General features: G+C 38.4%; 6 protein-coding genes across 6 annotated transcripts; all 6 read right to left on the bottom strand.

Moving 5' to 3' along the window:
• Positions 1-14760: 14760 nt before the first annotated feature.
• On the bottom strand, positions 14761-15712 carry LOC143540999 (putative glutathione S-transferase). Its single transcript, XM_077033926.1, has 2 exons — positions 15482-15712; positions 14761-15102 (listed from the first exon to the last, which is right to left on the bottom strand). Exons 1-2 carry the CDS (start codon positions 15695-15697, stop codon positions 14761-14763), a joined length of 558 nt encoding a protein of 185 aa, XP_076890041.1. The 5' UTR covers positions 15698-15712.
• A 955-nt stretch (positions 15713-16667) lies between these two features.
• On the bottom strand, positions 16668-17619 carry LOC143540998 (putative glutathione S-transferase). Its single transcript, XM_077033925.1, has 2 exons — positions 17389-17619; positions 16668-17009 (listed from the first exon to the last, which is right to left on the bottom strand). Exons 1-2 carry the CDS (start codon positions 17602-17604, stop codon positions 16668-16670), a joined length of 558 nt encoding a protein of 185 aa, XP_076890040.1. The 5' UTR covers positions 17605-17619.
• A 955-nt stretch (positions 17620-18574) lies between these two features.
• LOC143540997 (putative glutathione S-transferase) lies at positions 18575-19526 on the bottom strand. The gene is made up of 2 exons (XM_077033924.1): positions 19296-19526; positions 18575-18916 (listed from the first exon to the last, which is right to left on the bottom strand). Exons 1-2 carry the CDS (start codon positions 19509-19511, stop codon positions 18575-18577), a joined length of 558 nt encoding a protein of 185 aa, XP_076890039.1. The 5' UTR covers positions 19512-19526.
• A 955-nt stretch (positions 19527-20481) lies between these two features.
• On the bottom strand, positions 20482-21433 carry LOC143540996 (putative glutathione S-transferase). Its single transcript, XM_077033923.1, has 2 exons — positions 21203-21433; positions 20482-20823 (listed from the first exon to the last, which is right to left on the bottom strand). The coding sequence occupies exons 1-2, from the start codon at positions 21416-21418 to the stop codon at positions 20482-20484; spliced, it is 558 nt and encodes a 185-aa protein (XP_076890038.1). The 5' UTR covers positions 21419-21433.
• Positions 21434-22388: 955 nt separating this feature from the next.
• Positions 22389-23340, bottom strand: LOC143540995 (putative glutathione S-transferase). Its single transcript, XM_077033922.1, has 2 exons — positions 23110-23340; positions 22389-22730 (listed from the first exon to the last, which is right to left on the bottom strand). The coding sequence occupies exons 1-2, from the start codon at positions 23323-23325 to the stop codon at positions 22389-22391; spliced, it is 558 nt and encodes a 185-aa protein (XP_076890037.1). The 5' UTR covers positions 23326-23340.
• Positions 23341-24295: 955 nt separating this feature from the next.
• On the bottom strand, positions 24296-25328 carry LOC143540994 (putative glutathione S-transferase). Its single transcript, XM_077033921.1, has 2 exons — positions 25017-25328; positions 24296-24637 (listed from the first exon to the last, which is right to left on the bottom strand). The coding sequence occupies exons 1-2, from the start codon at positions 25326-25328 to the stop codon at positions 24296-24298; spliced, it is 654 nt and encodes a 217-aa protein (XP_076890036.1).
• Between the last annotated feature and the right edge of the window lie 780 nt (positions 25329-26108).

Genomic DNA, 26108 nt, shown 5'->3' with positions numbered 1-26108 from the left:
ATCAAGGATACTTGTACATTTACACCGGAAAACCATTTTGTAAGTAACCGAACTATAAAACACAATCAAAATATGCTTTTTTTTATATGATTGATATGGAAAGCTTTAAAAAATAATCAAACAATATAAGCCAAGAAGAGCTTATTATTAATGAGAGCAAAGAAGGTTATGTATCTTGACATTTAAGATATTGATATATTGCCTTTTCTCTATATGCTATAGTATAGAATGCCACTAGTTAAACATTATAAATAGTTGGTTAGCTCTAAACTACATATATGTAATGTCATTTGCACACCACATTTAAAACTTTGTTCCGGAGAATGTCGTCTACTACAAATGAAAATTTGTTTAACCCCAGACGATCGAAGAAAAAAATGTGTGTTGTTGATTTGAACGAATCTGTAAGAACCCTTTTATTTTTGGTTCATTACTTGCAATGCCATGTTAATTGTTCTAGTAATTAACCGTGACATCGTTTTATGGTTTTAGCCGCTGATGGTATCGCACGAAAAAGATCACAAGTTGAGTGAAAGCCTTATTCCAAAAAGCTCTTCAAATTGTTCTAATGGACTAAAAGCAAATGTCAACATGGTTGAGGTAGATATGTCTCTTAAAATTGAATGTTGATCTGGTTTTGATTACACAAATGATATCAATAATTCATTTGGACACTTGGGGTTGTAATTTGAGATGGATTTGATTTAATGTGTGGCTTTGTCCAAAAGAACCTTGTTTAGGGTATGCAATTAGGGTAACTATATCTCACTCGTAGATAAAAACTATGCGTGTGTTGGTACATGATGTCAGTAGTTCAGTATATAGTGTCTGTAATCGAGTTAGTATGTTTTGTATTTGGATTTAAGCGAAGTTGTCTCACAAGTTCGCCTGATATGGGCGAACTTGTTGAACAAGCGAAGTTAGTGACAACTTCGCCTAAACATGTTAGGCGAAGTTGTCGTATGATAAATACGGATAGGTTACGGCTTGTTGAAGTAGTTTTGAGTTTTCGTGTAATCAGTGATCGGTGTATCACGTGTTTCTAGTTGCAATACAACGTGTTCTTTGTTTATTGTAACGTGTGTTTGATTGTGTTTAACGTGTATCGTCTTCTACGCTCGTATCGTCTTACGTAGGGATTCCGCACCTACGTAGAACGAGATATTCCGTGTAGATCCGGCTGGGAACCTACAATTGGTATCAGAGCATTTGCTCGTGATTGTGTGGTTCGGGATTATCACACGGGTGTAGAAATCGTTCCGTTCGACTATTCGCGGGACGAGTTTACGTTAATATACCGAGTTTTTGTGTCTTACTCACCTCCCACCATCAAATACAACCCATTACACCTTCGCATACCTCGCAAAACGTCAAAATCAAACCTGCAAAAACAATTGTTCATCAGGCGAAGTTGCCGCTACTGTTTGTAGGGTTTAGGCGAAGATATAAGGTTAAGCGAAGTTATTAACAACTTCGCCTACCTCACAAGTTCGCTTAACTTAAGCGAATTTATCTACAACTTCGCCTAATCAGGCGAATTTAAAAAGGAGCGAAGTTAAGAATTCAAGCGAAGTTAAGACTTAAGCGAAGTTAAGTTTAACTTCGCCTACAGTACTGTTCAGAATAAAATTTTTATTTTTGGTTTCTTTGAGTGCTCGTTTGTATTTCTTCCAAAGATGACTTCTATAAATATTACGGAACTGGTGAAAATGGAGGTGGAAGCAGGTTCAGCTACTAAGGCACCGAAAATGCTTAAGGGTACCGATTTCGTGGCTTGGAAAGATCAGTTTGAGCAGTATGTTAAATATCAAGATGCTAAGATGTGGGTGTGCATTCAAGATGGATACATTCCACCAACGGCTTTGTATGAGGGTCGTGAACAAATTAAGAAATACAATAAGATGGAAGAGGAAGAAAAGAAGATGTATGAGGCTGAAAGCAAAGCTCATGCTGCGATAACAATGGCTCTTCCATAAGAGATTCTTCACACCTTCAGGAAATATAAAACCGCTAGAGAGCTATGGGAAGCGCTTGAAAACCGATTTGAAGGTAATGTGGGGATCCGTGCATCCAAGATTAAGCTACTCAAAACCCAATTCTCGGTGTTCAAGTATTTGAAGAATGAATCACTTGATGATATCATCACGAGATATTATCACCTGATAACCGAACTCAACAATTATTCCATTGTTTACAAAGAAGAGGAGATCGTAGAAAAACTCCTTGATGCTCTCCCACCGAAATGGGAGATGTACACTGTCTTGATGAGAGAAGATAAAGAGTTTGCCAACATTGACTTGGAAACAGCAGTCAACAAACTACGAACTTTTGAACTTAACATGGTTCGAAAAGAGACACCAACTGATCAGGTTCAGGATCCGGGAATGTATGGTGCAAAAGTTAATTCAAGTTCAAGTTCGAAGTCAGAATCATCTGCTTACTACTCAAAGGGAGACTCGAGCTCTAACTCAACTCATGATGGTCATGTAACTCTCAACATGGATGGTGATATGTGTTTCGTAGCTGGTGGAACAAACACTTCTAAACCTCAAACAACAAAGGGTAGTTTTTCCTCAAGTGTTCCGAACAACAACTACTCTCAGATGCCCATGAGTGTTAAATCTGCTGAACAACAGTTTGCTCTCTATGCATCTTTCATTGCTTCTTACGAAAATTACATTAAAGGTAAAATCGTTGATCCTGCAACTTTAGACGAAGAATATGATCAGATCGATGCTGATGATCTGGAGGAGATGGATCTGCAGTGGCAGATGGCAATGATAGTAAGGAGAGTTAAAAGGTTTATGAAGAAGACTGGTAGAAATTTTGTTGGCGAAAGACCAGGGTTTGATAAGTCAAAGGTTCGGTGTTATAACTGTCAACATAATGGACACTTTGCTAAAGAATGCACAAATGAACGAGTGGAACGTAGTCAGAACAGGCCAACACAACCGAATGGGGGAAGTAACGAGAATAGGGCGATGATATCCAGACAGAACGGGGAATACAATTGGAATCTGCAAGTTGAGGAAGTGTTCGAACATGCCAATTTGGTGAACATCGAAACTGCAGGAAGTGAGAAAGTGACTGGAGAAAATCAAGCTTACATGGCAGAAGTGACAGATCAGCTCTCTGAGGTAAGTTCTAAACTCCCTTGTACGAAATGTGAAAATCTGTCTGAACAGTTGAAAACAATAACTGATCAGTTTGTTAGTTTGGATGCTCAATTTAGAACTTTAAAAGAAGATCATTATTACACTAAAACTAGAGAAAAAAATTACACGGTAAAAATAAAAGCTAGTGAGAAAGATATCAGAAGTCTTAAAGCAAGTCTAGCTGAAAAAATACAAGTAATTGATCTTAGCTATGAAGTGTTAGAAGAGAAAACCAAACTAATTGCTGAAAGGGATAAACAGATAGCTGATTACCAGGTGAAAGTGGTGGAACTAAACAGAAAGCTTGAGCAATTTAGAAATTCCTCCGCAATACTTGATCACCTCGTAAGTGATCAACGTTCCCCAGTTAAAAGGGGAGGAATTGGATATACTGAAGTTCCACCACCTTATAATCATAACTATACTTATGATCCTAGTAATCAGAAATCTGTTGATGTTGAAATTGGTCAGACAGTTCCTGTTAAGGTTACGATTAAAGATCCAGAAGTTAGTAAAAGCGAAACGAGTAAGCCTGTTTCGAGTGTTAAGATTTCTGTTCCTAGTTCTGTCTCATCAAATTCGGACAAGACATCCGAGTCTAGTAAGACAAAAGAAGAGGCAGTGTTACTAAAAAGTGGAGAGTAACATAAACCAACTGAAAAGAATTCTCCACTAAACCCGTATGTCCCACCATATGTTAGACAAACGGGCAGTAATGCAACCTCAACATCTAAAACAACTGTTGAGACGAAAGTTGAACACAAGAGCTGTTTCAGATGCAATCAAATAGGACACCTGATTGCTGATTGCCCTCTGAATCAGAGATTCAGAGGTATGAGGCCTTCGAAAACTGAGAATAGAACTAACAGTAATTACTATAATGGTAAAAATGAAAACTCATCAAAGTTCAGATATTGGACTAATCCAGGTTTTCAAAGAAGTCGATCTCAGTTTTTCCCTGTTAACAACCAAATCATTAGTAATAATTCATTTAATTCACGAAGGTTTGGATGGCCTCATAGTCAATCTACTAGAAGGTATCCTTTTAGGACTTACAGAAATCATTCTAATACTAACTTTGGACAGCCAAAGTACGGGATGCCTTTTAACAGATTTAATCGACCCAAGACCAATAGGTCTTGGGTCCCCAGATTTTAATCCTTTGCTTTAATCGTGCAGGAACAGTTGAACAGGGCTGCAAACAATCTATGGGTTGTGGATAGCGGCTGTTCCCGGCACATGACGGGTAACAAGAATTTGTTACACGAATGGAAACCTGTTCAGGGAGGTAGAGTAAGTTTTGCTGGAGAGAGTGGAGGTAGAATTACTGGAATTGGGACGGTGACTAATGGTAAAATGAAGTTAGAAAAGGTAAATTTCGTTGAAGAGCTGAAGCATAATCTGCTGAGTGTATCTCAGATCTGTGACAAAGATTACACTGTGCACTTTACCAAAAATGAAGCGATCGTACTGTATCCTGGTTTCAAGATACCAGAGGAATGGATAGTAATGAAGGCTCCAAGGGAAAAGAATACATATGTTATGGACATGAGGTCGACTGAGATGGCAACAGAAGAATCATGTCTTCTGTCAAAAGCAACTGAATCGGAGTCCGAGTTATGGCATCGAAGAATGGGGCATATACATCTTCGAAAAATGAACTACATTGTCAAGAATGGGCTGGTGCTTGGTGTTCCCTTGAAAAATTTCAACTTTGAAGACCAATGCTTATCGTGCAAAAAGGGAAAGCAACACAAGAAATCTCATCACACCAAGAAGGTTAATTCAATAGTCAGTACCCTAGACCTACTTCACATGGATCTTTTCGGTCCCGTGAATGTAAAAAGCCTAGGTGGAACATCATACTGCTTGGTGATAACTGATGATTTCTTTCGATATTCTTGGGTATATTTCCTGAAGACAAAGGATGAAACGGTGCAGTTGGTAATAAATTTGATTACCAAGGTTGAGAATATTATGGGGAAAAAGGTTAAATTCATCAGGACTGACAATGGGACAGAGTTCAAAAACTATCAGATGGAGATATTTTGCTTACAGAAAGGGATAGACCACCAGTACAGCGCTCCGTATACTCCGCAACAAAATGGGGTGGCTGAGAGGAAGAACAGAACGCTAATTGAAGGAGCCAGAACCATGCTGGCTGATTCTAAACTTCCTGTGGTGTTCTGGGCTGAAGCTGTTGCAACAGCCTGTTATATCCTTAATAGAGTTTTAACTGTTAAAAGATTGAATAAAACATGTTATGAACTTATGCATGGTAGAAAGCCTAACTTGAGTGGTCTCGAACCATTCGGGTCCCCGTGTTCGATATTAAAGACGAACTCAAAATTTGGTGAAATAGCAGACGAAGGTATTTTAGTCGGATATGTTGTTGGGACACCCAACAGACGAGTCTTTAATCTATCGACCAGCAAGGTTGAGGTGGTGTGTAACACTGACATCACAAGTTACAAATCACCAAAACCAAGCACGGGACCCGCTGGGGCTTTCGACTATGATAGGCTTTTTAAATATTTTAATTTGCCTTACTTGGATTGTGCAGAAGTTGATGAGAGAATTGCTACGAAGATGCTTTATGATGAGGAAGAAAATTTTGTGCAACGACCGCAGTACGATGAATGTCAACCTTCCTCGTCAAATGCTGTCGATACTCCTGCTGCCTCTACAGAAGAGGAATTCTTCAATCCGTTTCATTCTCAACAACAATCACCCATTGATGAGCTACCTTCGAACCTGGAAGACAATCTGCAAGTCAGTTCGGTTCCGACTACGAGTGTTCACAAAAATTACCCTTTGGAGAACGTGATAGGTGATCTGTCCGACGGTGTACAAACAAGACGAAGCTTGAATGAGCACACTTGTGTTTACACAAGCATTAAAGATACAGGCATCATTAACGAATGCTTGTACACCTGCTTCATCAGCCAGATTGAACCAAAGAACTATCAAATGGCTCTCAAGGACAGCTCGTGGGTCGAAGCCATGCAAGAAGAGTTAGCCCAGTTTAAGAAGATGGAGGTATGGATTTTGGTTGAAAAACCGAAAAATGTGCATGCGATTGGCACAAAATGGGTTTTCAAATGCAAGGGAGATGAAAAAGGGATAATTATCAGGAACAAGGCAAGGCTGGTTGTAAAAGGTTTTAATCAGCAAGAAGGGATCGACTACAATGAAGTGTTTGCTCCTGTGGCGAGATTGGAAGCGATTCGATTGTTTTTGGCATTTGCTGCACACAAGGAGATGAAGGTGTTCCAGTTAGACGTGAAAAGTGCGTTTCTTAACGGTAAAGTCGTTGAGGTTGTGTACGTTGAGCAACCTCCGGGTTTTCCTGACCCAGACTTTCCTGATCACGTGTACAAGCTAAGTAAAGCGCTATATGGGCTACATCAGGCCCCTCGTGCCTGGTACGCAACTCTATCCGATTACTTGCTTGAGAATGAATTTGAAAGGGGAAAGATCGATAGCACACTGTTCGTTAAGAGAAAAGGAAGCGACTTTCTTCTGGTTCAAGTCTACGTGGACGACATCATCTTTGCTGCATCAAAAGTCGTCATGTGTCAGGAATTTGAAGCCGTCATGAAAAAGAGGTTTGAAAGGAGTGCTATGGGTGAACTAACTTTCTTTTTAGGACTGCAGGTTGATCAGAAGAAAGATGGGATGTTCATTCATCAGACTAAATATGTCCAAGACGTTCTCAAACGCTTCAAGATGGAAGACAACACTCCATTTGATACTCCAGTTTGCGTCAAACATAAACTGGGTGCTGATTCAGACAGTGATGCAGACGTGGACCCCACCCAATATCGGGCAATCATAGGTTCTTTAATGTACTTAACTGCATCTAGACCTGATATTATGTTTGCAGTTTGTCTTTGTGCTCGCTTTCAGGCAAACCCAAAGGAATGTCACATGAAGGGTGTGAAGAGGATATTGCGATATCTCAAAGGCAAGCCTAAGCTAGGGTTGTGGTACACGAAAGGAGGAGACTTGGAGTTAGTCGCCTACACAGATTCTGATTATGGAGGATGCAATCAGAATCGGAAGTCAACAACAGGTGGATGTCAGTTTCTTGGAGGCAGATTAGTGTCATGGCAGTGCAAGAAGCAGACCTCAGTCGCCATTTCTACCTGTGAAGCAGAATACATGGCAGCATCGAACTGCTGCTCCCAGGTTCTTTGGATACAACAGCAATTGCCCGATTACGGTTTGAATTTCACACATACTCCTATTTGCATTGATTACACTGCTGCTATCTCAGTAACTAACAATCCCATAAAGCATAGCAAAACTAAACACATTGACATCCGTCATCATTTTATACAGGATTGTGCTGAGAAGAAATTGATAGTGCTCGAAAAGGTTGATTCGTTAGATAATTTCGCTGATTTGTTTACTAAAGCGTTCGACAAAACTCGTTTTCAAAACCTTGTTGAGCTAAATGGGATGATCAATCCCGAGTAACCGTGTTTTTCGTTTTTGTTTAAAAAAAAAAACCTCACTATCGCTTAGAATTATGTCGGTTGCTTCAGTTTGAAGGACATATATTCGGATATGTTTGGTCCTCATTTCTACCTGTAGAGTATGAGGATAGCCATTAACCAGATGACTGAAAGTGATCGGGGCGGTTTATGATGTGTTTTTATACTTTCGCTGAAAATTAGTCGTTCATACTTAGTTAGAAGGACACATACTCGTATGTGGTCGGTCCAGCTGATCCATTGGATCTTCAGGATAGCCGTTTACCTGAAGACTTCGACTTGATCGGGGCGATAGAAGTTAAATTTTTTTTATTGGGAGATGAAATAATTTTTCAAGTCTACTACTTCGTAAGAAGTTTCTTTGCTATGTTTAAAAGAAAGTTGATCCAACCTTGGAAAGTGATAGACAAACTGATTCTGTGTGCTTAACTAGTGAAGTTATTAGGCCTAAAAGAATTTAGAACAGTCATTATATGTCATGGTAGCTTTTTATGGTGCGTAAAAGTAGAAGTGATACTAACTAAATCTCCTCGATTTTATGTGGAAACTCCTTAAGAGTTGTGCATGTCTCCATATATATCTTTCCGAATGATAGGCAGAAAAGCGATTACCCAGTCATACACGAGCCCGTGAGTGTTTTGATTCCCGAGAAGATGGTGTGTCAAGAAACTACAGTGATCCAGATTTGGGACTTGCAGTAGTTTACTTGAAGCTGTGTAAATCTTATTATTTAAAAAAAAAAATTATTATGTGTTACTAAGACATACTAGAGCTTATAATGTTAATACTTCTCAATCAAAATGCAAGAAAGAGAACGGCAATAAGACTCTACAGATCGGCGTGTACTTACAATTTAATCAGACACTACGGGTCGAGGTCAACTCGGGGTGACTTGGGGAAAGCCAAATACGCTTTGACAATAGATAGGAGACATCATAATCTCTGATGTGTTGCCCATTTATATTTTGAGCTAAATTGAACCTAACCCGTATCACAGAAGCGATGAAAACCATTTTAAGTTATTTACCTGCTTACAACCTGTTTCTTTATGTCATAATACAGCTGAACATGGATCTGTGTGACAGTCACTTAATTAGTATGATTCCTGTTCGGATCTTTTTTAAAACGTGGTAGTCCCTGTCGAGACTGAAATTTGATCCCGTGTACTTTATTTTTAAAATTTATTCTACTTATGTAGTTGTATGATTTTATACCTGGTTACTTGGTTCTTGATCGGATCAGTTAACTCTTTAAAGGAAGTTTTAAAAGTTAATGGCATAATGTTCAATTTATAAGGGTCTGTTTGGTAAAGTTTCATATTGAGCGAAGTTGAGGGAAGAGGCGAAGTTATGGACAGGCGAAGTTAACCCTAACTTCGCCTGTATAACCTTGACCCTATATAAAGAAATTTTTTTGTCAAAGCTCAGTATTATTTTTCAAAACCCGGCGAACTTATCTTCCAGTAACCTAGGCGAAGTTATATCTCGAATCACATCTTGTTGTTTTTCTCAGTTTCTAATCCGATTTAAAGGTGTGTAGTGTCATCATATCGTATAATCACTGACAATGGCGTTAATCAAAGGTCGTTTTGATCAGTTACTGACACCGTTCATTCGAAACCTCAACACCCGCTTTTTAAACTTATTTTCACGTGGTCGTAATCAACTTGATCGTCTAGATCGTCTCAAAAAACATGTTTTGGTTGAGTCCGCAATCTCCAAATTGACCCAAATCACTTCGTTTGAACGTCTAAACTGTTGCCGATTCATATTCAGGCGAAGTTACAGTTTAGGCGAAGTTATCCTTAACTTCGCCTAAGGTTTAACTTCGCCTGATATTTAATTATGTAACAGTATATGAGGCGAAGTTGTGGTTAGGCGAAGTTATCATTAACTTCGCCTGGCCCTTTTAATTTCTTATATTAACTGTTATCAGGCGAACTTAAAGTTAAGGCGAAGTTGTTCCCAACTTCGCCCCACCCCTAACTTCGCCTTTACAGGATAAATCATAACTTCGCTCATGGTAATAGGCGAACTTGTGATTTGACTTGACGATTCTCTAACTTAGACTGTTTTTGTTGCAGAAATGGCAGCTGTAGCTGGAGCAGGTGGTGCTGGAGGTGACGAAGGAGGAGAGAACAATCGGCAGTTTTTCCCGGGGCATAACATGTACATTACTCTGGACCCGGATGCGAGCGGTGTTGATGATTTCCGCGAAATCATCACGTTCTTTATCCGCTCGCGTATCTTCCACGCTATTACTACAACACTGCCTATCTCTTTGCCAAACATAGAAGATTTCTGGCAGACAGTGGAATATGACTGTCGTGTCGAGCCCCCGGTTATGCGTGCAATGGTTAACAATCAGATAGTGCAGTTCTCGTCTGAACAGATCAGGGTGGCTTTGCAGTTTGGGGATGAAACGAGAGATGATCCTACAGACTTCGTGGCTCCATTCAGAGATGGTGCTTTTCTGAGAATGGGATATTCTGGTCCATTGGGGGATACTCAAAGACGAAAGGGATTCTTGTTAGACCAATGGCGATTTCTTATGCATGTGATGATCGTGTGTATGTCAGGGAGAAAGGCTGGTACAGATGGAATGGGTGCGACCATGCAGTCTGCAATGACATCACTGACTTACAATAAGCGTTATAGCTTTAGTCAGATGGTGTTCTACGAGGTAGACCGTCAAAGACGGGCGGTGGCGCGTGAGAGATTTCTGATGTATCCAAGATTCCTTCAAATGATCTTGAATCATGTTGCTCCCACGTTACCTCAGCGCCGCCCGATTGATATGTGGAGAGTGTAAGCAAGCGAATCTTCGCTCAGTGTAGATCATCAAGTGCAAGAAGCAAGCCTGAGCTCCGTCCTCGACATACTCCATTATTTGGGTACTTGATCAACCCAGGGTATGTTCCAGCTCGTGGGGACGAGTTTCGGGATCCGGCACCACAACAGGCTGGGGCACCTCAACCACCACCTGAGGTACAACAAGCTTTACCTGCTGCTCCTGTTGTGGCACCGGAGGAAAATGTAGACCTTGAAGCTGCTTTTGGCGGTCAAGGTTTATTCGATATGGAACGTGTTGATCCTGAGGAAGAGGTGCAAGTCTCGGTTGCACGGGTTACTAGTGTGGATGTTGCTATGGCAGCTACGACGGAGGCTGATTCTGATTCCTCAGATGATGATGTGGCTGAAGCTAGACGGATTTTAGTTACACAAGAAAGGATTCATGGGAAGAGGAATAGAGACAACGATGATAGTGATTCGGACTTTGAGGAAGATTTACATCAGTTGGTCCGTAGATCGAGAAGAGAAAGGGCAGGTGCAGGTTCGGGAGCTGGTGAGAGCTCAAGGGTGGTTCGTTTCACTCCACCCGCACTGTCTGGTATGACTATAGTCTCTACACCATTGCCAGTTACAGGGCCAATCGCCATGGATGTTCCCGTGGTGACTACCTCATCTTCCTTCGGCATCCCACCCACTACATTCCAGCTCTCGGCTCCGGAGATTGTGTCCTTGCCACCTCCAACTCTTACTCCAACGGAGGTCGTAGCAAGGTTTGTTGAGTCGACAGTTGTTGCTACTGCAGGGTTGTCGGTTACGATACCACCTGCTGTTACGTTTCCACCTGTTTCTGAGGTGCCGGTTACATTGGGAATCCCTCCTCCGTACGCTCAAGACATATCATATATGAGGTTTGATTTCGATGCAACCTTATCCGATTCGGAAAGAATAGCAGCGCTTGAAATGGTCGTGGCAGAACAACCAAGGGTAAATCTCATCCAGACTCATGCTATTCAGCGCCTCGTTGCGGAGAATCAGATTCAGTCGTCCCTCCTGATCGAGCATGGTAAAATAATTGATGCCTTGAAATAGTTCTTGGCATCTCAGGGGGAGATGAGCTGTAAGGGTGACGAGCTGAGGACAAAAAAGCGTAACGATCGAGACGATGATCCCAATGCATCGAAAGGTGCAGGTGGAGAGTTGCCAAGAACTGAACAAGCTCTTGGGACTTCCACATCTCAGGGGGAGTCAACGAGTGCAGCTGGCGGTTCAGGGGGTGATGATGTGGTGGTTGTGGATGCTGAGGAGGTGTTAGATGATGTTATAGGTGATGAGGATGTGTTACCGTTGGAGGAGATAGAGAATATAGGGGCTGAGATCGTGATTGATAGTGAAGTCGAAGAGGGAGAGATTGTGGAGGAGAATGTTGAGCATGAAATTCCAGAGGTTGAAAAGTCAGATTTGGGTCAAGATACGGGATGTGATGAGACAGAATGGGAGGAGCAGCCAAGATGGAAAGAAGGCTACGCTCAGTGGTTCGTAAAGACTAAGAAACCGGCGGTCCCTACTATGTTCAAGAAAAGTTACAACATCAGGGGTTATGCTGAATCGAAAAAGGGGATTATATGCTGGTTATATGATGAGCAGTTGAGGCTTTTTGTGATTAAACGGTATGATGGGGTTCAGTATTTCAAGAGGCTGTTGAGATCGTTGAATACGTTGCCTGAATGTGAAGTGAAGGACTTAGCCAGGTTGGGGTTGATAAACAGAAGTGATGATAACATGGCTAGGATCATTGGGAAGATAGTCTGGAAGGAAAGCATAAAGGAGAAAAAGTTCGAGCTGTTGAAACCACAGAAAGGAAAGCTCGTTGAAGACAAAGACAGAGGAATGAGAGCAGATGGCAAGCCTTGGTTGATAATGAAATATAAGCCGATCCGGTGTCTAAAAGAAGTGCCGATGAAACAAATGCCCAAGGATGTGCTCAAAGATCTGAAATGGTGGTACGTTGATTGTGAAACAGCTGAAGCAGTAATGGAAGATGAAGATGAACAAGAGCTGATGAGAGTATATGATCCTATGCATTTAGTGAATTTGTCTCAAGCTGATCTGCAGGTGCTGAACGAGAAAAAGATATTTTACATTCCTGCTTGGAAAGAAGAAGCAAAGAAATATCAAAGAGTAGTTTCAGCTTGTGTACGAGAAGGCGTTCATGCTTGAAGATGGAAGATACAAGAGTTTTGGGATTACGAGACACGTGTTTGAAGATAGAGATATGAAACTACTGCCAAGGGGGAGTCTGTTGGTACATGATGTCAGTAGTTCAGTATATAGTGTCTGTAATCGAGTTAGTATGTTTTGTATTTGGATTTAAGCGAAGTTGTCTCACAAGTTCGCCTGATATGGGCGAACTTGTTGAACAAGCGAAGTTAGTGACAACTTCGCCTAAACATGTTAGGCGAAGTTGTCGTATGATAAATACGGATAGGTTACGGCTTGTTGAAGTAGTTTTGAGTTTTCGTGTAATCAGTGATCGGTGTATCACGTGTTTCTAGTTGCAATACAACGTGTTCTTTGTTTATTGTAACGTGTGTTTGATTGTGTTTAACGTGTATCGTCTTCTACGCTCGTATCGTCTTACGTAGGAATTCCGCACCTACGTAGAACGAGATATTCCGTGTAGATCCGGCTGGGAACCTACAATATACACGTACATGTAATCATACTTTTCTATCACTCATATTTCTAGAAACTCAGAAAAAAAAGAACTTTATGTATATAACCTATCTTACATACACATACTTATATATGTGTACGTAGATAAGTGTGCAACAAAAATTAAAAATATATGAACAAATTAGTTTAATGTTTTATTATGTGTGTATATATATATATATATATATATATATATAGTATATGAATTTGTAATTTTGTATATAATAATAAGTTTTAAAAATGATTCATTAATTAAAAAGTAAGTAAATGGTTGAGATTTGTTTTATCATGAAAAACTAGCATTATGTGTGTACCAGCTTCTTATATGTGTCTTTATTTATGTATTTTAATTAATACTTATTTGGTTATAACTGATAAACAAGGAAGCATTAGCAACCATCCCATTATCATTCAAGAGGCAAGAGACTCCAAAGAGTAGATTGGTTGTGGAGAAGGTAAACATAGTTTTCAGCTTTTGAGAATTTAATATAACTATAAGTGCACTTTCAGTTATAAGGGAAGTTGCATATATATTTTAACTAACTATAGTTATATCCTTGTAAATTAAGTCATGTTTATATAATTAATAATAGGGAATCCTAACGTTAGTTCAAAACCAAGGAGATGATGAAGAACATGTTGAAATTAGTCCACAAAAAGGAATGCCTAAAAGAGGCCTAAGAACATCATGGACCGTCCATTATGTTGATGGACACTTTGATCTTCCAACTGAATGTGTCAACTATATTCTTGTAAGGGATAAGGTAACTTCTCTTTCTCGAATTGGGTCCTTTGGTTCATAATTTTTTTATGAAAAATCGAAAAAAATTATAATTTCATGATTTGGTTAACTAAACATGATTTATGATGAAATATATTTCGATTCCAATTTCAATCTATCAGATTCTGTAATTTTGTTAGGTATTAAGTTATGTTTTTTGTATAGTACCGCCGGCTATCAAGATTAGCCGGTAAAAGGCTCCCAAATGTCGATACTCGAAGCTGTCATCTATCTGTGTATAATCGGCTAGAGGGCTGGCGAGTCGAGACCAGAAAGAGGCCCAACAAAACTCATGACAAGGTTCGGTCTCCAGACTAAATGTGTAATGATTTTAATTTGCAACCTCATTTGATTAGAAAAAAAAAAGAAGAGTTGCATCATTATTTGCAAAGAATTAACATGAAATGAAACTATGTGGATGCAGTTTTACCATCACAGGTCATCTGGAAGGATGTTTCGGTCATTGGTTGAGGTTGAAAAGTTCATCAAATATGAGATGCTACCGCCTAAACCACGTCGACTCAGCAAGAAACGCAAAAGCACGAAGTGATTTGTAATAAATTTTATATTATAGTATCTATATTTCTTTGACATTTAGAAGAGAACTTTTTGGTTTATGTGATTTTATCGTAAAACTACTAGTAACATGGATTGTTTTAAGTACTGAGCTTTCCTTGCGTTAAATCATGAATCATGTATTAATATAATGAAAATGTATGATTTTCTTTATTATTATTTGCCACGTGATGGTTTTTAACTAAATGTTACATAATCAAGAAAATGACACACTATAGTAGCAATCGATCATCGACATAAAACTACTAGATCTTATTAAACCGTTTCTTGTAGTAGGCAAGCATGATTTCTCTTGGAGGTAAAACTTCCTTGACAGTTTGACAATTGACAAATCCCTCAGCCCATTCAGTTATTTTTGGAAACTTACTTCCTGTCACAAACTTAATTTCGGTTGCTTCTTCTAATAATTTAAGCCAGTAGGCTACAAAAGCAGCAGCAATATCAACATTGTTAATGTTATCACCTCCAAAGAACTTCTTGCCATTGAGTCTCAGTTCATCCTCTAGTATTTGCAGTTTCTCACAAGCTTCTGCAATAACCTGCTCCCCACCGTTGCGGTCAAAAACCTTGTATAATGCAGGAATACACTGAAGAAACGTGTAAATAAAATAATAAGTCGTTATTTGAAAAAAATTCACAACAATATCTGGACGGCCATTCTGACCAAAAAAGTCAAGCTTTCAAAACTATTGGTCCCAACGGCCGTATAAACAATATCCAGATGGTGTTCTAAATAAGGGGGTCGACCTTTGAAAATTATTGGTTAAAATGGCTGTTTGGCCAGTATTTGGACGGCCGTTCTGACAATAGACAGTATAACTGAAAATTTTTTAGTCAAAACGGCCGTCCGACCTCTATTCAGACGGCCATTTAAAACAGTGTGAGAGATATCAGACGGTGTATTTATAGCTGACCCCAAAAGAATATAAACTCTAATTAACAAATTTCTTGGGAGGAAATTAGTACCTGGTCATCAATGAATTTCGCCAAGAATCGAGCAGCAGCCTTCTGATACGGATCATCAGGCAAAATGGGAACCTGTTTCCAGACATCATCTATGTACTCAACGATCACTAGAGACTCCAGGATCGGATTTCCATTGTGCACCAGCACCGGTACTTTTTTATGCACAGGATTGTAGTTAAGAAGGCTGGCACTCTTGTTTTCAAGATCTTCTTCCATGTTTTTGTACGTGATTCCCTTTATATTTAGAGCAAGTTTTACTCTGCAAACAAACGGACTTCGTCCATTATGTTGATGGACACTTTGATCTTCCAACTGAATGTGTCAACTATATTCTTGTAAGGGATAAGGTAACTTCTCTTTCTCGAATTGGGTCCTTTGGTTCATAATTTTTTTATGAAAAATCGAAAAAAATTATAATTTCATGATTTGGTTAACTAAACATGATTTATGATGAAATATATTTCGATTCCAATTTCAATCTATCAGATTCTGTAATTTTGTTAGGTATTAAGTTATGTTTTTTGTATAGTACCGCCGGCTATCAAGATTAGCCGGTAAAAGGCTCCCAAATGTCGATACTCGAAGCTGTCATCTATCTGTGTATAATCGGCTAGAGGGCTGGCGAGTCGAGACCAGAAAGAGGCCCAACAAAACTCATGACAAGGTTCGGTCTCCAGACTAAATGTGTAATGATTTTAATTTGCAACCTCATTTGATTAGAAAAAAAAAAAGAAGAGTTGCATCATTATTTGCAAAGAATTAACATGAAATGAAACTATGTGGATGCAGTTTTACCATCACAGGTCATCTGGAAGGATGTTTCGGTCATTGGTTGAGGTTGAAAAGTTCATCAAATATGAGATGCTACCGCCTAAACCACGTCGACTCAGCAAGAAACGCAAAAGCACGAAGTGATTTGTAATAAATTTTATATTATAGTATCTATATTTCTTTGACATTTAGAAGAGAACTTTTTGGTTTATGTGATTTTATCGTAAAACTACTAGTAACATGGATTGTTTTAAGTACTGAGCTTTCCTTGCGTTAAATCATGAATCATGTATTAATATAATGAAAATGTATGATTTTCTTTATTATTATTTGCCACGTGATGGTTTTTAACTAAATGTTACATAATCAAGAAAATGACACACTATAGTAGCAATCGATCATCGACATAAAACTACTAGATCTTATTAAACCGTTTCTTGTAGTAGGCAAGCATGATTTCTCTTGGAGGTAAAACTTCCTTGACAGTTTGACAATTGACAAATCCCTCAGCCCATTCAGTTATTTTTGGAAACTTACTTCCTGTCACAAACTTAATTTCGGTTGCTTCTTCTAATAATTTAAGCCAGTAGGCTACAAAAGCAGCAGCAATATCAACATTGTTAATGTTATCACCTCCAAAGAACTTCTTGCCATTGAGTCTCAGTTCATCCTCTAGTATTTGCAGTTTCTCACAAGCTTCTGCAATAACCTGCTCCCCACCGTTGCGGTCAAAAACCTTGTATAATGCAGGAATACACTGAAGAAACGTGTAAATAAAATAATAAGTCGTTATTTGAAAAAAATTCACAACAATATCTGGACGGCCATTCTGACCAAAAAAGTCAAGCTTTCAAAACTATTGGTCCCAACGGCCGTATAAACAATATCCAGATGGTGTTCTAAATAAGGGGGTCGACCTTTGAAAATTATTGGTTAAAATGGCTGTTTGGCCAGTATTTGGACGGCCGTTCTGACAATAGACAGTATAACTGAAAATTTTTTAGTCAAAACGGCCGTCCGACCTCTATTCAGACGGCCATTTAAAACAGTGTGAGAGATATCAGACGGTGTATTTATAGCTGACCCCAAAAGAATATAAACTCTAATTAACAAATTTCTTGGGAGGAAATTAGTACCTGGTCATCAATGAATTTCGCCAAGAATCGAGCAGCAGCCTTCTGATACGGATCATCAGGCAAAATGGGAACCTGTTTCCAGACATCATCTATGTACTCAACGATCACTAGAGACTCCAGGATCGGATTTCCATTGTGCACCAGCACCGGTACTTTTTTATGCACAGGATTGTAGTTAAGAAGGCTGGCACTCTTGTTTTCAAGATCTTCTTCCATGTTTTTGTACGTGATTCCCTTTATATTTAGAGCAAGTTTTACTCTGCAAACAAACGGACTTCGTCCATTATGTTGATGGACACTTTGATCTTCCAACTGAATGTGTCAACTATATTCTTGTAAGGGATAAGGTAACTTCTCTTTCTCGAATTGGGTCCTTTGGTTCATAATTTTTTTATGAAAAATCGAAAAAAATTATAATTTCATGATTTGGTTAACTAAACATGATTTATGATGAAATATATTTCGATTCCAATTTCAATCTATCAGATTCTGTAATTTTGTTAGGTATTAAGTTATGTTTTTTGTATAGTACCGCCGGCTATCAAGATTAGCCGGTAAAAGGCTCCCAAATGTCGATACTCGAAGCTGTCATCTATCTGTGTATAATCGGCTAGAGGGCTGGCGAGTCGAGACCAGAAAGAGGCCCAACAAAACTCATGACAAGGTTCGGTCTCCAGACTAAATGTGTAATGATTTTAATTTGCAACCTCATTTGATTAGAAAAAAAAAAAGAAGAGTTGCATCATTATTTGCAAAGAATTAACATGAAATGAAACTATGTGGATGCAGTTTTACCATCACAGGTCATCTGGAAGGATGTTTCGGTCATTGGTTGAGGTTGAAAAGTTCATCAAATATGAGATGCTACCGCCTAAACCACGTCGACTCAGCAAGAAACGCAAAAGCACGAAGTGATTTGTAATAAATTTTATATTATAGTATCTATATTTCTTTGACATTTAGAAGAGAACTTTTTGGTTTATGTGATTTTATCGTAAAACTACTAGTAACATGGATTGTTTTAAGTACTGAGCTTTCCTTGCGTTAAATCATGAATCATGTATTAATATAATGAAAATGTATGATTTTCTTTATTATTATTTGCCACGTGATGGTTTTTAACTAAATGTTACATAATCAAGAAAATGACACACTATAGTAGCAATCGATCATCGACATAAAACTACTAGATCTTATTAAACCGTTTCTTGTAGTAGGCAAGCATGATTTCTCTTGGAGGTAAAACTTCCTTGACAGTTTGACAATTGACAAATCCCTCAGCCCATTCAGTTATTTTTGGAAACTTACTTCCTGTCACAAACTTAATTTCGGTTGCTTCTTCTAATAATTTAAGCCAGTAGGCTACAAAAGCAGCAGCAATATCAACATTGTTAATGTTATCACCTCCAAAGAACTTCTTGCCATTGAGTCTCAGTTCATCCTCTAGTATTTGCAGTTTCTCACAAGCTTCTGCAATAACCTGCTCCCCACCGTTGCGGTCAAAAACCTTGTATAATGCAGGAATACACTGAAGAAACGTGTAAATAAAATAATAAGTCGTTATTTGAAAAAAATTCACAACAATATCTGGACGGCCATTCTGACCAAAAAAGTCAAGCTTTCAAAACTATTGGTCCCAACGGCCGTATAAACAATATCCAGATGGTGTTCTAAATAAGGGGGTCGACCTTTGAAAATTATTGGTTAAAATGGCTGTTTGGCCAGTATTTGGACGGCCGTTCTGACAATAGACAGTATAACTGAAAATTTTTTAGTCAAAACGGCCGTCCGACCTCTATTCAGACGGCCATTTAAAACAGTGTGAGAGATATCAGACGGTGTATTTATAGCTGACCCCAAAAGAATATAAACTCTAATTAACAAATTTCTTGGGAGGAAATTAGTACCTGGTCATCAATGAATTTCGCCAAGAATCGAGCAGCAGCCTTCTGATACGGATCATCAGGCAAAATGGGAACCTGTTTCCAGACATCATCTATGTACTCAACGATCACTAGAGACTCCAGGATCGGATTTCCATTGTGCACCAGCACCGGTACTTTTTTATGCACAGGATTGTAGTTAAGAAGGCTGGCACTCTTGTTTTCAAGATCTTCTTCCATGTTTTTGTACGTGATTCCCTTTATATTTAGAGCAAGTTTTACTCTGCAAACAAACGGACTTCGTCCATTATGTTGATGGACACTTTGATCTTCCAACTGAATGTGTCAACTATATTCTTGTAAGGGATAAGGTAACTTCTCTTTCTCGAATTGGGTCCTTTGGTTCATAATTTTTTTATGAAAAATCGAAAAAAATTATAATTTCATGATTTGGTTAACTAAACATGATTTATGATGAAATATATTTCGATTCCAATTTCAATCTATCAGATTCTGTAATTTTGTTAGGTATTAAGTTATGTTTTTTGTATAGTACCGCCGGCTATCAAGATTAGCCGGTAAAAGGCTCCCAAATGTCGATACTCGAAGCTGTCATCTATCTGTGTATAATCGGCTAGAGGGCTGGCGAGTCGAGACCAGAAAGAGGCCCAACAAAACTCATGACAAGGTTCGGTCTCCAGACTAAATGTGTAATGATTTTAATTTGCAACCTCATTTGATTAGAAAAAAAAAAAGAAGAGTTGCATCATTATTTGCAAAGAATTAACATGAAATGAAACTATGTGGATGCAGTTTTACCATCACAGGTCATCTGGAAGGATGTTTCGGTCATTGGTTGAGGTTGAAAAGTTCATCAAATATGAGATGCTACCGCCTAAACCACGTCGACTCAGCAAGAAACGCAAAAGCACGAAGTGATTTGTAATAAATTTTATATTATAGTATCTATATTTCTTTGACATTTAGAAGAGAACTTTTTGGTTTATGTGATTTTATCGTAAAACTACTAGTAACATGGATTGTTTTAAGTACTGAGCTTTCCTTGCGTTAAATCATGAATCATGTATTAATATAATGAAAATGTATGATTTTCTTTATTATTATTTGCCACGTGATGGTTTTTAACTAAATGTTACATAATCAAGAAAATGACACACTATAGTAGCAATCGATCATCGACATAAAACTACTAGATCTTATTAAACCGTTTCTTGTAGTAGGCAAGCATGATTTCTCTTGGAGGTAAAACTTCCTTGACAGTTTGACAATTGACAAATCCCTCAGCCCATTCAGTTATTTTTGGAAACTTACTTCCTGTCACAAACTTAATTTCGGTTGCTTCTTCTAATAATTTAAGCCAGTAGGCTACAAAAGCAGCAGCAATATCAACATTGTTAATGTTATCACCTCCAAAGAACTTCTTGCCATTGAGTCTCAGTTCATCCTCTAGTATTTGCAGTTTCTCACAAGCTTCTGCAATAACCTGCTCCCCACCGTTGCGGTCAAAAACCTTGTATAATGCAGGAATACACTGAAGAAACGTGTAAATAAAATAATAAGTCGTTATTTGAAAAAAATTCACAACAATATCTGGACGGCCATTCTGACCAAAAAAGTCAAGCTTTCAAAACTATTGGTCCCAACGGCCGTATAAACAATATCCAGATGGTGTTCTAAATAAGGGGGTCGACCTTTGAAAATTATTGGTTAAAATGGCTGTTTGGCCAGTATTTGGACGGCCGTTCTGACAATAGACAGTATAACTGAAAATTTTTTAGTCAAAACGGCCGTCCGACCTCTATTCAGACGGCCATTTAAAACAGTGTGAGAGATATCAGACGGTGTATTTATAGCTGACCCCAAAAGAATATAAACTCTAATTAACAAATTTCTTGGGAGGAAATTAGTACCTGGTCATCAATGAATTTCGCCAAGAATCGAGCAGCAGCCTTCTGATACGGATCATCAGGCAAAATGGGAACCTGTTTCCAGACATCATCTATGTACTCAACGATCACTAGAGACTCCAGGATCGGATTTCCATTGTGCACCAGCACCGGTACTTTTTTATGCACAGGATTGTAGTTAAGAAGGCTGGCACTCTTGTTTTCAAGATCTTCTTCCATGTTTTTGTACGTGATTCCCTTTATATTTAGAGCAAGTTTTACTCTGCAAACAAACGGACTTCGTCCATTATGTTGATGGACACTTTGATCTTCCAACTGAATGTGTCAACTATATTCTTGTAAGGGATAAGGTAACTTCTCTTTCTCGAATTGGGTCCTTTGGTTCATAATTTTTTTATGAAAAATCGAAAAAAATTATAATTTCATGATTTGGTTAACTAAACATGATTTATGATGAAATATATTTCGATTCCAATTTCAATCTATCAGATTCTGTAATTTTGTTAGGTATTAAGTTATGTTTTTTGTATAGTACCGCCGGCTATCAAGATTAGCCGGTAAAAGGCTCCCAAATGTCGATACTCGAAGCTGTCATCTATCTGTGTATAATCGGCTAGAGGGCTGGCGAGTCGAGACCAGAAAGAGGCCCAACAAAACTCATGACAAGGTTCGGTCTCCAGACTAAATGTGTAATGATTTTAATTTGCAACCTCATTTGATTAGAAAAAAAAAAAGAAGAGTTGCATCATTATTTGCAAAGAATTAACATGAAATGAAACTATGTGGATGCAGTTTTACCATCACAGGTCATCTGGAAGGATGTTTCGGTCATTGGTTGAGGTTGAAAAGTTCATCAAATATGAGATGCTACCGCCTAAACCACGTCGACTCAGCAAGAAACGCAAAAGCACGAAGTGATTTGTAATAAATTTTATATTATAGTATCTATATTTCTTTGACATTTAGAAGAGAACTTTTTGGTTTATGTGATTTTATCGTAAAACTACTAGTAACATGGATTGTTTTAAGTACTGAGCTTTCCTTGCGTTAAATCATGAATCATGTATTAATATAATGAAAATGTATGATTTTCTTTATTATTATTTGCCACGTGATGGTTTTTAACTAAATGTTACATAATCAAGAAAATGACACACTATAGTAGCAATCGATCATCGACATAAAACTACTAGATCTTATTAAACCGTTTCTTGTAGTAGGCAAGCATGATTTCTCTTGGAGGTAAAACTTCCTTGACAGTTTGACAATTGACAAATCCCTCAGCCCATTCAGTTATTTTTGGAAACTTACTTCCTGTCACAAACTTAATTTCGGTTGCTTCTTCTAATAATTTAAGCCAGTAGGCTACAAAAGCAGCAGCAATATCAACATTGTTAATGTTATCACCTCCAAAGAACTTCTTGCCATTGAGTCTCAGTTCATCCTCTAGTATTTGCAGTTTCTCACAAGCTTCTGCAATAACCTGCTCCCCACCGTTGCGGTCAAAAACCTTGTATAATGCAGGAATACACTGAAGAAACGTGTAAATAAAATAATAAGTCGTTATTTGAAAAAAATTCACAACAATATCTGGACGGCCATTCTGACCAAAAAAGTCAAGCTTTCAAAACTATTGGTCCCAACGGCCGTATAAACAATATCCAGATGGTGTTCTAAATAAGGGGGTCGACCTTTGAAAATTATTGGTTAAAATGGCTGTTTGGCCAGTATTTGGACGGCCGTTCTGACAATAGACAGTATAACTGAAAATTTTTTAGTCAAAACGGCCGTCCGACCTCTATTCAGACGGCCATTTAAAACAGTGTGAGAGATATCAGACGGTGTATTTATAGCTGACCCCAAAAGAATATAAACTCTAATTAACAAATTTCTTGGGAGGAAATTAGTACCTGGTCATCAATGAATTTCGCCAAGAATCGAGCAGCAGCCTTCTGATACGGATCATCAGGCAAAATGGGAACCTGTTTCCAGACATCATCTATGTACTCAACGATCACTAGAGACTCCAGGATCGGATTTCCATTGTGCACCAGCACCGGTACTTTTTTATGCACAGGATTGTAGTTAAGAAGGCTGGCACTCTTGTTTTCAAGATCTTCTTCCATGTTTTTGTACGTGATTCCCTTTATATTTAGAGCAAGTTTTACTCTGCAAACAAACGGACTTCGTCCATTATGTTGATGGACACTTTGATCTTCCAACTGAATGTGTCAACTATATTCTTGTAAGGGATAAGGTAACTTCTCTTTCTCGAATTGGGTCCTTTGGTTCATAATTTTTTTATGAAAAATCGAAAAAAATTATAATTTCATGATTTGGTTAACTAAACATGATTTATGATGAAATATATTTCGATTCCAATTTCAATCTATCAGATTCTGTAATTTTGTTAGGTATTAAGTTATGTTTTTTGTATAGTACCGCCGGCTATCAAGATTAGCCGGTAAAAGGCTCCCAAATGTCGATACTCGAAGCTGTCATCTATCTGTGTATAATCGGCTAGAGGGCTGGCGAGTCGAGACCAGAAAGAGGCCCAACAAAACTCATGACAAGGTTCGGTCTCCAGACTAAATGTGTAATGATTTTAATTTGCAACCTCATTTGATTAGAAAAAAAAAAAGAAGAGTTGCATCATTATTTGCAAAGAATTAACATGAAATGAAACTATGTGGATGCAGTTTTACCATCACAGGTCATCTGGAAGGATGTTTCGGTCATTGGTTGAGGTTGAAAAGTTCATCAAATATGAGATGCTACCGCCTAAACCACGTCGACTCAGCAAGAAACGCAAAAGCACGAAGTGATTTGTAATAAATTTTATATTATAGTATCTATATTTCTTTGACATTTAGAAGAGAACTTTTTGGTTTATGTGATTTTATCGTAAAACTACTAGTAACATGGATTGTTTTAAGTACTGAGCTTTCCTTGCGTTAAATCATGAATCATGTATTAATATAATGAAAATGTATGATTTTCTTTATTATTATTTGCCACGTGATGGTTTTTAACTAAATGTTACATAATCAAGAAAATGACACACTATAGTAGCAATCGATCATCGACATAAAACTACTAGATCTTATTAAACCGTTTCTTGTAGTAGGCAAGCATGATTTCTCTTGGAGGTAAAACTTCCTTGACAGTTTGACAATTGACAAATCCCTCAGCCCATTCAGTTATTTTTGGAAACTTACTTCCTGTCACAAACTTAATTTCGGTTGCTTCTTCTAATAATTTAAGCCAGTAGGCTACAAAAGCAGCAGCAATATCAACATTGTTAATGTTATCACCTCCAAAGAACTTCTTGCCATTGAGTCTCAGTTCATCCTCTAGTATTTGCAGTTTCTCACAAGCTTCTGCAATAACCTGCTCCCCACCGTTGCGGTCAAAAACCTTGTATAATGCAGGAATACACTGAAGAAACGTGTAAATAAAATAATAAGTCGTTATTTGAAAAAAATTCACAACAATATCTGGACGGCCATTCTGACCAAAAAAGTCAAGCTTTCAAAACTATTGGTCCCAACGGCCGTATAAACAATATCCAGATGGTGTTCTAAATAAGGGGGTCGACCTTTGAAAATTATTGGTTAAAATGGCTGTTTGGCCAGTATTTGGACGGCCGTTCTGACAATAGACAGTATAACTGAAAATTTTTTAGTCAAAACGGCCGTCCGACCTCTATTCAGACGGCCATTTAAAACAGTGTGAGAGATATCAGACGGTGTATTTATAGCTGACCCCAAAAGAATATAAACTCTAATTAACAAATTTCTTGGGAGGAAATTAGTACCTGGTCATCAATGAATTTCGCCAAGAATCGAGCAGCAGCCTTCTGATACGGATCATCAGGCAAAATGGGAACCTGTTTCCAGACATCATCTATGTACTCAACGATCACTAGAGACTCCAGGATCGGATTTCCATTGTGCACCAGCACCGGTACTTTTTTATGCACAGGATTGTAGTTAAGAAGGCTGGCACTCTTGTTTTCAAGATCTTCTTCCATGTTTTTGTACGTGATTCCCTTTATATTTAGAGCAAGTTTTACTCTGCAAACAAACGGACTTCGTCCATCTGCATACAACGTCACTTCATCCGTCATTTTTCGATGATCTGATAATTTCAGGTGTAATCTGAGGATGCTAGATTGTTCATATAAACACTATAGACAACCAAGAACTGTTTATACCAGGACAACTATAGAGAAATATGCATGTGAGCACTTGTCAACGAAATTTAAATATTCTAAGACAAATACAAGTTGGATTCAAATTTGATATCTTGGAGTTATTTCATAGAAAGCAGAGGGCAAAGAAAATTAAAAACCCATTTACGTTGAATTTGAACAAAACTATGGATATATGTTTAATTATTAATTAATTATGCTATATTTTACTTCGCATCCTATGTATGCTTTTTTTTTATGGGAGACTTAAACTCAAAACCTTTCAATCCCTTGTGTACGTGTTATACAACTGTAACTATCTTTGAGATTTATAGAGGTAGGGTAGTAAAGCTACCCGCGGATCCCTGATTCAATATGCGGACCCCTACTCAACCCGCGGATCGTTAATAAACATTCGCAAGAGGAACGCATGGACAAACACTTGCAGTCAGCACAAGACCAGCTAAGGGTCCATAGTTCCGGAAACATGCTTCGCGGGCACCCATCGTAAACCGCGGGCTACCAATGAGCATCCGCGGGATGAACCCGCAAGCAATACAAGGGGTTCGTCACACATGTGATTCCCACGTGATATGGAAGAGCAGTTGTAACAAACTACTTCTAGAAGGTTTCCCAAATATTCCCTGATAGTGACATCGACCAATGGAAAGGTGACACCTAGGCACGTAGTGGCTATCCCACGTCTCGCACGTAATG

This window comes from Bidens hawaiensis, unplaced genomic scaffold (assembly GCF_021521415.1).
Source record: "Bidens hawaiensis isolate Kalapana, Puna unplaced genomic scaffold, B.hawaiensis_p1.1 tig00012466_1, whole genome shotgun sequence".
NCBI classification, from domain to species: domain Eukaryota; kingdom Viridiplantae; phylum Streptophyta; class Magnoliopsida; order Asterales; family Asteraceae; genus Bidens; species Bidens hawaiensis.
This window is presented reverse-complemented; position numbering and strand designations above follow the sequence as displayed.

Bases quoted from the DNA above. Each gene is read 5' to 3' on its own strand.
- LOC143540999 (XM_077033926.1), bottom strand. From the start codon at position 15,697: ATGGAAGAAGATCTTGAAAACAAGAGTGCCAGCCTTCTTAACTACAAT. The intron at 15,103-15,481 runs GTACTAATTTCC...ACGTTTCTTCAG, and splicing joins CGAAATTCATTGATGACCAG to TGTATTCCTGCATTATACAA.
- LOC143540998 (XM_077033925.1), bottom strand. From the start codon at position 17,604: ATGGAAGAAGATCTTGAAAACAAGAGTGCCAGCCTTCTTAACTACAAT. The intron at 17,010-17,388 runs GTACTAATTTCC...ACGTTTCTTCAG, and splicing joins CGAAATTCATTGATGACCAG to TGTATTCCTGCATTATACAA.
- LOC143540997 (XM_077033924.1), bottom strand. From the start codon at position 19,511: ATGGAAGAAGATCTTGAAAACAAGAGTGCCAGCCTTCTTAACTACAAT. The intron at 18,917-19,295 runs GTACTAATTTCC...ACGTTTCTTCAG, and splicing joins CGAAATTCATTGATGACCAG to TGTATTCCTGCATTATACAA.
- LOC143540996 (XM_077033923.1), bottom strand. From the start codon at position 21,418: ATGGAAGAAGATCTTGAAAACAAGAGTGCCAGCCTTCTTAACTACAAT. The intron at 20,824-21,202 runs GTACTAATTTCC...ACGTTTCTTCAG, and splicing joins CGAAATTCATTGATGACCAG to TGTATTCCTGCATTATACAA.
- LOC143540995 (XM_077033922.1), bottom strand. From the start codon at position 23,325: ATGGAAGAAGATCTTGAAAACAAGAGTGCCAGCCTTCTTAACTACAAT. The intron at 22,731-23,109 runs GTACTAATTTCC...ACGTTTCTTCAG, and splicing joins CGAAATTCATTGATGACCAG to TGTATTCCTGCATTATACAA.
- LOC143540994 (XM_077033921.1), bottom strand. From the start codon at position 25,328: ATGACGGATGAAGTGACGTTGTATGCAGATGGACGAAGTCCGTTTGTT. The intron at 24,638-25,016 runs GTACTAATTTCC...ACGTTTCTTCAG, and splicing joins CGAAATTCATTGATGACCAG to TGTATTCCTGCATTATACAA.